The sequence below is a fragment of the Tupaia chinensis genome, unplaced genomic scaffold, assembly GCF_000334495.1.
Source record: "Tupaia chinensis unplaced genomic scaffold, TupChi_1.0 Scaffold000604_1, whole genome shotgun sequence".
Taxonomy (NCBI): Eukaryota; Metazoa; Chordata; class Mammalia; order Scandentia; family Tupaiidae; genus Tupaia; species Tupaia belangeri.
The window spans coordinates 2,604,799-2,621,187 of NW_006160122.1; the positions used below are offsets into that span (position 1 = coordinate 2,604,799).

Genomic DNA, 16,389 nt, shown 5'->3' on the forward strand with positions numbered 1-16,389 from the left:
GACATCTAAACGCTGGGATGTGCCAGACTGAGGCCAGAGTCTCAACCGCAGCAAGTCATGGAGCCGTGTGATCAATTGTTCTAGCAAGTAGCTGGACCTGGTAGGAAAGCCAGTGCATCCGACCTAGATGATCATCTTCAGCAAATTTGATGGTGGGTTATTGCTGCCACTTTAAACTCAGCCGAACTCAATTTTCCCTCCTTCCCGACATCTACTGCTCCAGTAATTGCACCCCCTCCCCAACAGAATATTCCGTCTTCTATGACCTCCTTTAGATTAAGAGACCAAAGAAATGAATGAAAGCAAACCAAAGCAAATGCTTGTCACCAATTATGTTTGAGAAGGAATTTCCACCTTTGACAATCAGACTCTAAAACTGGAAATCGCCAAGAGAATACCCTCAAAGCAGCCCCGTGCATTTTAGAAAGGGTGAGGTGATGGTGGCCCTGGTCTTTCGAGGAGACCGACTTATGGAGGGAAAGCTGGCTCTTAAAGATCTGGGAGTTGGTCATGTCTGAGCCTAGAAGTTAAAGGCAGAGCACCAACCGTAGAGGTCATCTAGCCAACCTCTCACCAGAATCAACTGTCAGTGATAGAGGAGCAGAATGGACTTAAACACTTTCCAAGGAGGAAAGCTATCTCAAAGGGCAACCAATTCCATTGTGACAAAGCTGTGTTTGAAAGTTTCTGATTCAAGCCAGCCAGGTGGAGTGGTGGCTAAGGTGGCTGATCCCACATGGTCAACTGCATGGTGTGAGCCCAGATCAAGCAGTTTGAAAGATGCTGGGTGCATGTGTACCCCAAATCCTGAGGGGACGTGGTTCCCCCCTAACCCCCATCCAGCAATTGCACGTAGGTGCCCTGTAACAAATATTTTTTTTAAGTTTCTGATTCAGGCCAAAAATCACACTTCCTGAAGCCTGTAATGGAACAAAACAGGAATGGTCTTGGGTAACACTAAGTCTTTTCTCTTCCACGCTAATTATCCTCGTGCATTCGATAGGTGCTGTTCAACATACTCTTCTGTGATGACAGATAATTTATATTAGGACCAGCAGGTGGCATAATGGTTACGTTGCTGGACTCTCTCATGGTTAACAGCTGTTTGAGTCCCAGACCCAGTGGCTTGAAACACACACCTGGCATATGTGCATATGTGTGTGCCCAAAATCCCAAGAGGAGAATGGAGAAGGGACTGTGAGCATGGCCATCCCCCTGGGGGGGTGACTTCTCACTTTGTCTGTCTCCGTCTCTCCGGCAAGGGCACACACCCTGTAGCAAAAACCTCTCTTAAAAAGAAATGTTTTACATCTACGCTGTTCAACATGGTAGTCACTCACTTGGTTATGTACTGAAATGTTGCTAGTGTGACTGAGGAACGTAATTTTTACCATTTTGTTCTCATTGCCACATGGCTAATAGCTACCACACTAGGCAGCACTCCCTTACATTTTCAAATTCCCACTTCCTAATGTGACTGTCCCTTGTATGCATTCAGGCAGGTCAGTCTCCATCAAATACCTGGCACCTATGGAGTAGATTAAGCAACTATTTAGCACCTAGACAACACTCCTATTAATTGTGCTAGCAGTGAGCAGGAGGCAGGGAGGTTAAGGCGGCTAGATCCCAATGGCCAACTGTTCATGTCTGTGCACACATGCCCTAAATCCTGAGAGGCACAATGGAGAAGAAAGGTTTTCAGCTTGTCCATACCCCGCTAATGTTCCTTCTCTCTCCAGCAAGCACAGGAGCCCTATAGCAAAAACTGAAAGAAAAAAAATCTACTAATGCTTTCCAGAATGGAATAATTTTTTTTTTAAGAGAGGTTTTTTCTATAGGGCGCATGCGCTCGCCAGACAGACAGAGACATAGAGACAGAAAGCGAGAAATGACCCCCCAGGGGGGATGGTCATGCTGCAATCCCTTCTCCTCCATTCTCCCCTTGGCATCCTGGGCGCACACGCGCCCAGCCTGAGTTTTAAGCCACCGGGTCCAGGACGCGAACTGCGGTCGACTACATGGGAGTCCAGCGACATAGCCATTACACTAACTGCTGGTTCCCCAGAATGGAATAATTTTAAGTATCCATAGAGTATAAATAGCTCCCATTGATAATCACTGGAACTAGTACTCTGGCAGCAATACTAATACCTGAACTTGCATAAATGCACATTTTCTTTTTTTTGGAGAGGTTTTTGCAATAGGACGCGTGCACTCACCAGAAAGAGAGACAGAGAGCAAGAAATCAACCCACAAGAGGGATGGCCACGCCACAGTCCCTTCTCCTCCATTCTCTTCTCAGGATCTTGGGCACACACAGACACGCACCGGGCGTGAGTTTAAGCCACCGGGTCCGGGACTCGAACCCCGTCGGCTACATGTGAGTCCAGTGACGTAGCCATTACGCTAACTGCTGGTCCCCATAAATGCACTTTTTAAGTACAAGAGTTGGTATTTCAGCTTTTTGGTTTAGGTCAGGCAGTGTGAGTACTCCAGGTGGTTAGTCATTTGAAAGCTTGTTTCAATATGGTCTACCAGTTAGCTCTTCCAGGACGGTGGCACTTACAGATTTCTACCTTTTATTTCTAAGGAGTTTTGAGAAGCACTTTTAAAAAAATATTACTTTATTTATTTTAATTTGACCAGAGAGGGACAGAGCAAGAGAGAGAGAAAGCCACCAGACCTGGGACGCGAACCAGTCAGCCATGTAACCACCACACCACCTGCCGGCCCTGTGAGGCACTTTTACATCCATTATATTTAATTTGATCCTGACAACAACCCTATAAAGTAGGCAAGATGTGAAATCAGTATTTCATAAAGCGACATAGGAGGACTGAACTGATAGGATCCATTTTTGTATACAGTCTTCACCCAGATCCTAGAGTCAAATGGTGAAGAGGGCCTCCAGAGGCCAGGCTGATCCTGGCCTCTCAGTACTGCAAATAGCACAGAAGTTTAAATAGGTCAGTTCCACTTAAGTGTCAGTATCCAACCACATGTTGCCATTCTGACCAGGACAGTGCAGGCAATAACTACCTGACTTGCTGACATAAATATTAATATTCTTCCCATAAGAATGAAGGAAATAAGGGTCAGCTGTGCAAAAAAAAAAATCTACTTACCTACATTCACAAAAGAACTGTCAGTATCAACTGCTTAAAGAAGCCAAGCCCTTCTCTTCCAGCACCCTCCTGGGGCCGTGTTTACTCTTCATCTAACGCACTTCATGTGCACATTGTCACTGATTATTCTTTACTGCACCCAGCACTTAGCCCGCTGCTGTCCATGGAGGAGGCAGATTGAGTAATTTGGTCAAAGAGAAATCTATCCGAGTGAATGTTCTTCCAGTAGTAATGGGCCCCCCTCCAAATCTACCTTGTGACCAGAAGAGGCACAAACTATGCCACACCCCTGCCAACGTGACTAAAATGCCCTTGCAGTTAGTTGGCTTAGTCACAGCCTCCAGCAGGTGCCAGGCTTTTGCTAGTTTAACCAGCTTTCATTGGATCATTTTGTTTTCTGTGTGTTTTGATCAAAAAATTGACACGGGTTCTCTAATGATAGGGACAGAACAGGTGAACCAAGGACACTCCTTTAAAATGTCTATCAATGAGAAAAGTAAGTGACCGGTAAAATAAAACATTGACTGCAGATCTTCCAAAAGAATGGAAAAAGACTAACAAACGAGAATATCATGCTTTACCATGTACAGATCTTTCACATACATGCTCATTTGACCCTCACAACAACCCTGTGAGGTAGGCAGCAGACAGTCTCATTTCACAGATGAGGAACGTGAATCTCAGAGCAGTTGACTCATGTGCCAAGGTTCTACAGTTAGTAAATAATGTGTGTTAAGATCAGTCTTTGGCCTCAAAATTCAGCATCCAACTTCCCCTCTTATTTGCCCTACCTACTTCCCAGGGATAATGAAGATAAAAATTAATTCAAGGCTAGAAAAATACTTGGCGGGAATAAAGCACTATATATAATAATTATACCCATAAACTACCATTTTCTATGATATATGGCTCATTCCCCTTTACTTCCCAGCTTGTGCATGAACCCAGAATCTTAGATTGCCTGTTCTGTGCTTAACTAAGCAACTAAGTAAGGCAAGAGAACAGTGTGATCTTGTGTCAGGTTATGTGAGTTAAATCAGGCTAAGTGCTGTTATTAAGCAAATTGAAAAATTCAGCAAAGGGGCCAGCAGATAGTGTGGTGGTTAAGATGCTGGACTCCCACATGATCGACCACAGTTCAAGTCCCAAACCTGGTGGCTTGCTTTCTCACTTTCCCTGTGTCTCTCTCTCATTCTCGTCTCTCTCTAGTGATAAATTAATTAGTTAGATCTTTAAAAAAAAAGAAAGAAAAGAAAAAGAAGAACTCGGCAAGGCCAGTGTGCAGCTAGAACCCACTGAAGCCCAGAACAAAGCAAGGCAACATCAGATAGGGCATGATTGCATAGAAGGAAAAGGTGGCGTCAGAGCTCAGACTCCACACGCACCGTTATCTAAGGCAAAGTGGTGGCAAAGAAGAGTTATTTGTTCCATATTATATAAACAAGAGCAGAAGATACACCGTGCAAAAGCATCTTATGTCACACAGATCTCTCTGGCTGCCTACAAGGGATATAAAAAACAGAGCCATCTTCATTTTAAAGAATGACTGTCCCTGTGCACATATCCTGAACCAAAGCAAGGAACAGCTCCATGCTGAACTTCCCTGGTGAAAAGACAACCAGTACCATTATTTCTAATCAGACTAGTCAACAGAATGTCTTTCAAGGTCATGAATTAGATAGCTGTGTTTGAGATTTTTTTCCCCCCAAGATTTACTTTGGATTCTCCTGCTTTAAGACCCAAAGAAAATTACATTCAGTTTTTATTGGTGATTCTAAGTATTTGTGTTTATAACAGCTGAAGTGTGATAGGTGAATTTAACATATTAAAAGAGGTCTATAGCATCTGCTCAGAAAAGATTATACACTATACAAACTATTCAAGTCATACAAAACCATTTTTCAGTGTCTTCTCAACTGAGAAGGATCCTATTCAGCACGCTTCTCCTCCTGAGGTGGTTCGTACTGAGCAAGCTATGGGGCAAAGACAGAGGAGTTTAGGTAAATCTCACTCTAAATTGGGTAAAAACTTCAGTAACAAAACAAGTTCAATATTATGTTTGATGTAGTTATTGAAGTAGTTATTGAATCAGTAAGTCTGTATTATTATCAGTTTCTATCTTTTTTAAACCTTTCAATAATTTTAAAACTTAATAATCAAACCTAATGAAAACCCATTTTGTATAAACCTTTTAAATTACTCAGAAATGGAAGGGAACAGCAGTTGGCGTAATGGCTATGTCGCTGGACTCCCATGTAGTCTCCTGGACCTGGTGGCTTAAACTCGTGACAGGCGTGTATGCCCAAAATCCCGAGAGGAGAATGGAGGAGCAGGGACTGCACGGTGGCCATCCCCCCCGGGAGTGATTTCTCACGTTCTGTTTCTCTGTCTGTCTTTCTGGCAAGTGCACACACCCTATAGCAAAAAAGAAAAAAAAAACTCAGAAAGTAAAAATAAAAAACAAATTACTCAGAAATGAACATTTAATCCCAATTCATGACTGACAGTTGAGGTTAACCTGATAAGCAATTACCTTCCCAAAGATGCTGTGACTTATTATATGCCTTCTTCCTCTCTACCACAAGTTTACTGAAATTTCCCATAAATAGTATAGTAGGAGACTTATGGGGTATGTAATAAATCTTGCCAGTCAATGAAGAGTAATGTCTTTGATTTAAAAGGTGCCAAAGAGGAGACCAGTAGGTGGCATAGTGGCTAAGGTGCTAGAGACCCCCACATGGCCGACCACAGTTTGAGTCCTAGATCTGGTAGCTTGCTCTCTCACTTTCCCTCTCTCTCTTTGTCTCTCTCTCTTTGGTCAAATTAAAATAAATGAATATATAAAATTAAATAATTCTAAAAAAAAAAAAGTGCCAAAGAATTAGCTAGCATTGCAGCATTGCTAAGATACTGCATTTCCCTTAATGCTGAGTTGTGATTCCTGAGTTGTGGTTTGCCTTGCATGAACACTGAAGTGAGATTTGGGTTTCTATCTGCTGACAGTTTCTTGAGTAGTTTATTAAACATAACTGCACTTTAATTTCCTCACCTATAAAATAGCCTATATATGTGTTTTACTATCTCCCAAAGATGCTAAGAAAATAGAACATGAGAAATACTGAAGCAACATAAAATGCATTACGTGACTTGGACTATGGTAAAACCTCAGACTTCAGAGTTCATTTGAAGTTTGTGAAAATTTTCACAGTAGAATAAACAGGATTATGTAAAATAAATTACTAATAATTTACTTTATAATTTATTTACACACACAAAAAGAGTGCATATTTCAACCCCACATCAAAAAGTCCTGTTGGGGACCAGCAGATGGCATAATGGTGACATCACTGGACTCCCACATAGTCAACCATGGTTCAAGTACCAGGTGTGGCAACTTAAAATTCATGCCAGGCATGTGTACATGCCTACCCAAGATCCTGAGAGAAGAATGGAGGAGAATGGACTGCAGTACAGCCATCCCCCCCTAGGGGGTGATTTCTTACTTTGTCTCTCTGGCAAGCACACACACCCTATCACAAAAATTCTCTTTAAAAAAAAGTCATATTGTAAACCAACTTGCTGGAGTTTTTAAAAATCATTTCTTTATTCCACTTGTTACTATTTTTTTTTTTTTAATTTGACCAGAGACAGAAAGAGAAAGAAAGGGAAAGTGAGAAAGCAAGCTGCTAGGTTCAGGCCTCGAACCACAGTCAGCCATGTGAAAGTCCAGCCCCTTAGCCACCACGCCACCTGCTGGCCCCCCAACTTGCTGTTTTTTAGTTTTTGGTTTTTCAGGTTTTTGTGATTGGGCGTGTGCACTCTCCAGAGAGAGAGCAAGGGAAGGTAAGAAATCACCCCCTAAGGGGGATGGCCACGCCACAGTGCCTTTCTCTTCCATTCTCCTCACACATGCACACATGCCCAGTGTGATTTTCAAGCTACTGAGTACAGGATTCAAACCACTCAATCATGTGTGAATCCAGTGTCTTAACCACTACACCACCTGCTGGCCCCTTGTTTTTCAGAGTTTTAAAAACAACAAAATATAGAGATGGTATTAAAAATATCAAACAGGCAACTCCTTTTCCATTGAGTTCTGACAGTTACCCTTCACTTCTCTAACTTAACAGCATTATTTTTCGAGAAATTGGTATTTTAAGTTTAGTTTACTTTTTACACATACTTAGATAAACTTATTAAGCCAGGGCCAACACAGGACGTGCACACTGGGCACTACACAACTCTAAGTGCCAATCACAAAAGCAGTGGCCCTGCGTTGACCTATTTAAATTAAGTGCTTAATCAGAACTATTCATTTACTTATATGCAGCCAGTGCGCTCAGGTTTTCATTGACACAGGTTCTAAGGAATCTCTTCTTGACCACACTTTGCTTATCCTGTTTATAGTTTGTCTTGTTTCCTAATGGGGCATAAGTTTAGCCTTAATTAATTCAAACTGGTACTCACCTCTTCCCTCCTCTGCTGTCCATAGTAATGAGGATTTGACCATATAATCATGACAGATGAAATTAATTTTAACACAAGTTCTTTTTAAAAATTTACCTTTGCTTTCAGTTTTTTATTTTCTTCTACAATGGCTTCATATTTCTCTTTCATTTCTGCCAATTCTAGGCGAAGCAGCTCTATTTCTGGATTTTCTGGGGTAGCAGCTCCTAAGTGATGCTTTAAAAAACTATTATCAATGTTAAGAATTTACTTCTTAGAGCTGAATGAAACTAATGAAATAGCCCAGAGTAGTATCAATATTCCTAGCCAGTCATCCACCCTACCACCAATATTTAACCCAGAGATCATTATCCAGAAACTAAAAGGAAAGTTTTCAGTAAGCAAAGGTATTCTCAAGGTTATAATCTATGTGAAAAAGTAAGAGTTTCGAAAACAAGGCCTTTTTCTGACTTGAGCTGAAAAGGATACTCCAAAGCGCTATTAGGTTTCTCTGGTTCTTCATACAAGGCTACCAACACTGCAAATCAAAAAGCAGAAACAGCAGCGATTAAATTCTTAAATTTGAATGGTGACATTATATTCCATAGCCCAATTACTAAGTGCCTCCTGTATGCCAACCACGTTGCTAAGACTGTCCAGAAGATGGTAAGTTCCCTGCTCCCCACGATTTTACAGTCTGGAGCAAAAGGTAAGCAAGGAACTGATCAAAAAAGAATACTGAGCAGCAGTGCTAGGTAACAGGTTATGGGGAGCACACCGGGAAAAAGCCTCACTCAGCCAAAGGCGTTAGCGCAGGCTTCCTAAAGGAAGGGAAAGACGTAGGCCTGAGAGTTTCAGATTAAATGGGAAGGTCTGGAGGCAAAAGAACCTAGAGGAGATGAGAACGCAAGACAGCATTGAGAGAGGCAGCAGGAAAATAAGCTGGGAAGGTTGTCAAAGGCTGGACTGGGAAGGGGCATGCAAGTTCCAAAGGACTTTGGTCCTAAGAACAGGAGGTACGGAACTACACGTTTTAGGCAGAGAAGTGACAGGATCACTCTTGACTGCTGTGTGGAAGATTCACTAGAATGGAACAAAGATAAAGGCAGGAAGAACAGTTAAGAGGCAGAGGTGATAATCCAGTGGGTGAAGAAAGAAATGGGAGAAAAATTGAGAGTACCAACAGGCCTGTGGTCATTACTAGAAGAATTTTGAATTCAAAACATTCTTAAATGTTCTTCAAGAATGAAGTTTCACTGGAGAGCCGAGACGGGCCCGCTCGGCAGTTCTAGCGGCCTCGCCTCCACGGTGATTGCAAAGTGCTGACCACTTGCCAGAATAGGAAGATGGCAGCAAATTCTTCAGGACTAGGTTTTCAGAACAAAAACAGAGTTGCAATCTTGGCAGAATTGGACAAAGAGAAAAGAAAATTATGTATGCAGAATCAATCTTCAACAAATCATCCTGGAGCTAGCATCGCGCTGTGGAGACCGGCTCTGAATAAGGACTTGCGGGACCACGCTGAGCAGCAGCATATCGCCGCCCAGCAGAAGGCAGCGCTGCAGCGTGTTCATGCACATTCATCCGGATGCTTCATTACTCAAGGCTCTGCATTTGGGAATCTTATTCTTCCCGTTTTACCTCGCCTTGACCCAGAATCAAGAAAGTATTTGTGATGAAAGTGACTTTGCAATATCAGATGCCAAAGCTCCTGTCATTCGGTGCTATAGAAACTATGACTTTCAGAATTTTGGTGAACTTTTATACTTTTGGCTTCTTTGAAAGAAAACATGTAAGTGAAAGCAAAAAGCAGGGTAACCAAAATGACGGGAGTTTTGGCTGCTGTATCAGCTGAGGCCTTGAGTACACCGCCTGTGAGTAGCTGGTAATGCCATTGGTTTTTAACTCAAAATCAGGCTCCAGGGACCAGCAGTTAGCATAATGGCTATGTCGCTGGACTCCCAGGTAGTCAACCGTGGTTCAAGTCCCGGATCCAGTGGCTTAAACTCAGGCCGGGTGCATGTGCATGCGTGCCCAGGATCCTGAGAGGAGAATGGAGAGGGGATTGCGGCGTGGCCATCCCCCGGGGGGTGATTTCTTGCTTTCTGTCCCTGTCTGTCTGGTGAGCGCACACGTCCTATAGCAAAAACCTCTCAAAAAAAAAAAAAAATCAGACTCCAAACTAGATGGGCACATAAAATCATCCCCTAGTTGGACTGAATAGATCATGTCCACAATAGATTTTCAAGAACCATTTATAGTACTAAGGACCAGCAGTTAGCGTAATGGCTATGTCACTGGACTCCCTTGTAGTCGACCGCGGTTCGAGTCCCAGATCCGGTGGCTTAAAACTCACGCCGGGTGCGTGTGCGTGCGTGCCCAAGATCTCGAGAGGAGAATGGAGGAGAAGGGATTGCGGCGTGGCCATCCTCCCTGGGAGGTGATTTCTAGCTTTCTGTCTCTCTGTCTCTCTCTGTCTGTCTGGCAAGTGCACACGCCCTGTAGCAAAAACCTCTCCAAAAAAAAAAGAACCATTTATAGTACTTAAAGAAATGAGGGTGCTTTTTAAAAATGTGAGCCAACAGGCTTCAATAAGTTACATTCGCGTTTGCTGTTCATAGGGCTGATGTCGTGTACCTTTTGAGTTTACAGTCAAGCTATCATTTGGCAACATTCTTTGTGAACTCTTAACTAGTTCTTCTATTCTTAGTTTTTAAAGAAAACCCAGGATAAGACTGAATTGTCAACTAGTCTTAAATTCTTTTATAAACATGCTGATGAGACTAAATGCCATTAAAAACAGTAAGAAAGGTGGTGGGTTTAAAAAAAAAAAAAAGGAATGAAGTTTCAGGGGCCTGCAGGTGGTATGGTTGTTAAGAAGGCTGGACTCCTACATGGTCAACCCTAGTTCAAGTCCTGGACCTGGCAGCTTGCTTCCTCACTTTCCCTCTCTCTCTCTCTCTCACTCTGTCCCTCTGGTCAGATTAAAAAATAAGAATGAACCTTCATACACAGTATGCTAAATAACCAGTGACCAAAAGCTTGACCGGTCATCAACATGCTCAGATCAACATTAAGCTATACTGGGCCACTGGAAAAGCCATGATGTGTTTTTCTATGCAAAAATGCAGCATGACTTTCCCATGACCCAATATTTAGTGGTTTCTACACTACCTGTGAGCACTACCTCGTTCATCTTCTCTTGAACAAAATCTTCATAAAATTGACTACTCAGATAAAAATCTCTCTAAACAGTAGTTACTAACATCTAGTGCATGGAATCCTTTGAAATTTTTGATAAAAGTAAAAAGTACTGGGGATCAGCAGGTGGCGTGGTGGTTAAGGCACTGGACACTCCCACATGGCCAACCATGGTTTGAGTCCCTGACCTGGTGGCTTGCTTTCTCACTTTCTCTCTCGCTCTCTGTGTTTGGCTCTGGTCAAAACAAAATAAAATGAATGAATGAATAAATAAAATTAAGTAAGTAATTACTTAAAAAAAAAAGTAAAAAGTACTACTTGCACCAAAAAAAGTGCATATTGGGGCCAGCAGATGGCATAGCAGTTATATCACTGGACTCCCACATGGCCAACTGTAGTTCTAGTCCCAGACCCAGTGGCTTGAAACACGCCGGCACGTGTGTGTGAATATCCAAAATCCCAGGAAGAGAATAGAGAAGGGACTGCAGCATAGCAATTCCCCCTTGGGGATGATTTTTCACTTTCCCTCTCACTGTCTCTGTCTTTCCAGCGAATTCACACACCCTAAGGCAAAAACCTCTAAATACACACATGCACATGCATGCATATGAGACCAGCAGGTGGCATAGTGGTTAAGGCACTGGACTCCCACATGATCAACCATGTAAGTGCATACGTAGACTCTACAGTTAGAAACCCTTTTGTAAACCAACCTATAAGCTTCCCCTTTGATTCCTAAGAGCTTTAATAACATCAAAATAATATAGACAGTATTAAGGAAAAAATGGACTTGTAACAAATTGAGTCCTGATATTTACTCTTCATCCCTCTATTGACAGCACCATTTTTTGAAAAATTGGGATTTTGCTGTTTATTTCTTGAGAGAAAGAACTTCAAAAAGGTCTCACCACACTGCAGTCCTCCCCCGCAGCCTCTCAGTGAGCCAGAATCACAGGCACGTGTGGCACACCTGGCGTGTTCGATCAACCTGGGACCCAAATGCAAGTCTTTCATACAACTTCGGTACCAAGCAGCAGCACCCAGCTGCCTGCCCCATCGCTGCTGGGCCGAACCGGTACAATTCCATCACCACTACCCCCTCCCCCCTCAAATGTTACAGCACTCTAATCCCTCTATTACGTTCTCTTTAAAATTATGTATTAACTTCCCCTGATCCCTGCAGATAAGAATACCTCTTCCGCCTCTTACCCCCACCCTTTCAGCTTCTAATTTCTGTCAGCGGTATTTATGAGGATATAATTGCAGAACATAAGTTTTTTCCTATATTCATTCTGCAGATATTTATTATAAAATAGTGTGCCTGGCTCCATACCAGGCACTGGGTGCAGAGCATAATTTAAATGGTCTTCCTGTTTTTTTCTTGGATGAAAGAACTTTTTTTTTTTTAATTTGTCAGAGGGAACCGCACTAGCTGGGGGGAGAGAGAAAGGACCACCAGCCCTACAGCGCATAATCACATGGCAGTCCCTTCTCTCTGTCTTATCCTTCCTTTCAGGATTTTAGGCATGCACACACACATCTGGCATGCTTTTCAAGCCACTGGGTCTGGAACTCAAACCCTGCAGTCAGCAATATGGAAACCAGCCACCCCAACCACCAGACCCTGGGTTGGCTCCATAGGCTTTCTTTTAATCAGACAAGAATGCTATACTCAATTGTGGTCCTGTTTGCCTAGTAGCCAAGAGTTTTAGGGATACAGTGTTCAGAATAAATAAAATGTCTCTACTTTCAAACAACTTGTCTTTATCTTTAGCCATCTGCTTCAAGTGTTTTAGTATTATAAACAATTTCAAAATCCTTTTGAAAATAAGCTAGATAAAAGTATATAAATTAAATTTGTGGAGGCAAGCAGGTGGTATAGTGGTTAAGGCACTGGCCTACTATGTGGTCAATTGTAGTTTAAGTCCCAGACTTGACAGCTTGAAACTTACGCTGGGCACATGTGCACCCAAAATCCTGAGAGGAGAAAGGAAAGGAGATTGCAGTATGGCCATTCCCCAAGGGGGTGATTTCTCACTGTCTGTCTCTTCTGGTAGCACAAGTACCCTACAGCAAAAATCTTAAAAAAAAAAAAAAGGGGGGGGGAAACACCAACAGTTAGCGTAATGGCTATGTCACTGGACTCCCATGTAGTCGACTGCGGTTCAAATCCTGGACCCGGTGGCTTAAACTCACGCTGGGTGCATGTACATGCGTGCCCAAGATCCTGAGAGGAGAATGGAGGAGAAGGGATTGCAGTGTGGCCATCCCCTAGGGGGTGATTTCTCACTTTCTCTCTGTCTCTCTGGCAAGCGCACGTGCCCTGTAGCAAAAACCTTTCAAAATAAAAATAAAAAGAGGGGGGTTAAGTACTCATGCTTGAAGCTGAAAAATAATTATTTTGGGGGACCAGCAGTTAGCATAATGGCTGTCACTGAACTCCCATGTAGTCGACCGCAGTTCGAGTCCCAGACCCCGTGGCTTAAACTCATGCTGGGCGTGTATGCATGCATGCCCAGGATCCTGAGAAGAGGGCATGGCCATCCCCCCAGGGGGTGATTTCTCGCTTTCTAGCTCTCTGTCTCTTTCTGGCAAGCGCAAACGCCCTGTAACAAAAACCTCTCCAAAAAAAAAAAAAATTATTTTATTTTAACTTGGCCAGAGAGAAAAAGTGAGAAAGCAAGCTGCCAGATCCATGACTCAAACCACAGTCAGCCATCTGGGAGTCCAGCACCTCTAACCACTAAGCTACCTGACAGCCCTGAAAATCAAATTTTAAATGATATCAATAGATACTACATTAAGTTGTCAGATGCTGTTCGGAGTCTGGAGACAATTGGAGATTGAAATTAGAATACAGTAGATGAGTGCAACGGAAAAGATGCCTCTGAGGATTTCCAGTCTCAAGAAGGAAACTCCTCACATGGCCCCGGGGCTGTACACCTGTGCAGTCAGTTACTTCCTATGCTGTTAAGTTTTTTGTTTTACCATTCTATCTATCACACTCCACCCAACCACCCTAGCTCCTTACACTTCCTGGAACTCTTCACATATTCTGTGACATCCAGCCAGCAGGTAGCGTGGTAGTTAAAGGTGATGGACTCCCACATGGCCAACTGCGGTTTGAGGGTAAGATCTGGTGGCTTGCTTTCGCACTTTCTCTCCCCCCCACCATGTGAGCATGTGCCCCATAACATATTAAAAGTAATGACGTATGTAGCATGTGCCCCATAACATATTAAAAGTAATGACGGATGTATATCTATATAGATAAATCTACGTGGCTACATATATGTATATACACTATGACAGGGTCCTTAAGAAGTCTCTGCTCACAAGTTTTTTTTTTTGTTTTTTTGAGAGATTTCTGTTACAGAGTGCATGCACAAACCAGAGACACAGAGACAGAAAGTGAAAAATCACCCCCCCCACCCCAGGTGAATGGCAACGCCACAATCCCTTCTCCTCCACTGTCCTCTTGAGATCTTAGGCACAAAGGCACAAGCCTGGCATGAGTTTTAAGCCACCAGCTCCAGGACTTAAACTGTGGTAAACTAGGTGGGAGTACAGCAACAACGTAACTATTATGCCACCTGCTGGTCCCAGATATTACTTAAGAATGATTCTGAGAGGAGAATGGAGAAGGGATGGCAGCATGGCCATCCACCCTGGGGGGTAATTTCTCACTTTCTGTCTGTCTCTCCATAGGGCATGCACCCTATAGCAAAAATCTCTCTTAAAAAACAAAGGCCTGAGAACCAGCGGTTAGCGTAATGGCTATGTCGCTGGATTCCCACATAGTCAACCGCGGTTCGTGTCCCAGACCTGGTGGCTTAAAACTCACGCCGGGCACGTGTGCGTGCGTGTCCAAGATCCCGAGAGGAGAATGGAGCAGAAGGGATTGCGGCGTGGCCATCCCTCCTGGGGGGTGATTTCTCGCTTTCTGTCTCTCTGTCTCTCTCTGTCTGTCTGGCGAGCGCACGCACCCTATAGCAAAAACCTCTCCCAAAAAAAAGAAAGCAACAAAGGCCTGGGGGAACCAGCAGTTAGTGTAATGGCTATGTCGCTGGACTCCCACGTAGTTAACCGTGGTTCGCATCCCGGACCCGGTGGCTTAAAACTCATGCCAGGCGCGGGTGCGTGTGTGCCCAAGATCCCAAGCGGAGAAGGGATTGCGGCGTGACCATCCCCCGGGGGGTGATTTCTTGCTTTCTGTCTCTATGTCTCTTTCTGTCTGTCTGGCGAGCGCACGCACCCTATAGCAAAAACCTCTCCAAAAAAAGGCCTTCGCCACCTTATATAAACACACATTCCAGCCATCACTCTTTATCCCCTAACTTTGCTGTTTTTATTGATAACACCACTAGCTGCCACTACCCATTTATTTATTATGTCTCCCAACTAGGATATAAACTCATGTGAGTAGCCTTTCTTCCCCCAGTACTGTATCTCTAGTGTCTAGAACAGAGACCTGAATAAAAATTAAATAAATGAAAGAAATGAACTTGTGGGTTGTTTTTTCTCCCCCCCCCCCCAGGGATGACATTCCAAGCATCTGCAATACTTCTAGAAGCAACATAACACGGAGCCGTAGTCCCTTACTACTTGCTGAAATTTATTTGCAGTGACATAAGGAAACAAGTATCTAAACCAGTATTTAAAAGTAGTACCAAATTACCAGCCTATGCATGAAAAGTAAAAGCCCTGCCTTCTGCTAAGACCCAGGAGTTATCCTTTTAAGTTTCTGCTAACCTTTGCCCCTGCCCAAGGAGCAGTTACCCAATTTACCGTACAATTCCTATTCCAGGAGGTCCTCATCCCGGCCCTGTAGCAGTTCCATTCTACACCCTTGGAAATTCAAGCCAGTGAGTTAAGTGACAAATAGACAGCATTCATATGATTGCTAAGCTAGGAATCACGTTCAAGCACCCCCAAAAGGAAGGGATACAGAGTAACAAACTTTCATTTTAAAAAATGTAAACAGTACAGCCATATTGATGTGCCCTTAAACTCTTTACAACTGTAATCCTACTTTATGAAATCTACACAAAGAATTATAGACTAAGAAACGCAGGGGGGCGTGGAATGCCAGACATTTACTAAGAATCGCCTAGGGGGAGGAGGCTCACTAGATTCTGAGGGCTGCAAAAATTTAAGGCGGGAGGGACTGCGATCTCGACGTCTTCAGCAAACACGTCCACTGCGACTGCTCAAGGCAAAGCAACGGAAGTTGGAGAGACTTCACAACAGCTGCAGGAGTTTCACTCCCGCGCGTTGCGGGGAGCGAGAGGGTGAGCCGGCTACCCTGCCGGGTGGTGCCCGCCAGCCAGCGTGCCCGGGTCCACGCCGAACCCAAGGCCCGCCTCGCTGCACACGGGACCCGTCCCACCTGTTCCCCTCCTTTCCCACGCGCGGCCCGCTAGGGCGCAGCCCCGAGGAGCAGGAGGAACCCTGTGCTAGCCCAGGCTCACCCTTGGTCAGCGTGTCCAGCACCCCTGACTTCTCCAAGTACCTCCGGAACTGCTCGCGCTTCGAGTCGGCGGCCTGAGGAGACACCGCGGGTCAGTGGCTGAAGACCCAGGACCGGAGCAGGAAGGAGCTGGGAGTCCGGCAACCC

At 43.9% G+C, this 16,389-nt stretch overlaps 1 protein-coding gene and 1 pseudogene across 1 annotated transcript; one reads left to right on the forward strand and one right to left on the reverse strand.

Moving 5' to 3' along the window:
• Window positions 1-3,388: 3,388 nt before the first annotated feature.
• On the reverse strand, window positions 3,389-16,316 carry MYCBP (MYC binding protein; the record flags this gene model as incomplete). Its single annotated transcript, XM_014591627.2, is given in 4 exon segments — window positions 3,389-5,098; window positions 7,689-7,818; window positions 8,061-8,109; window positions 16,244-16,316. Coding segments are annotated over 4 exon segments (297 nt in total), but the record flags the coding sequence as incomplete, so codon positions are not given.
• LOC102492347 (SOSS complex subunit C pseudogene) lies at window positions 8,118-9,555 on the forward strand (annotated as a pseudogene).
• Window positions 16,317-16,389: the final 73 nt, after the last annotated feature.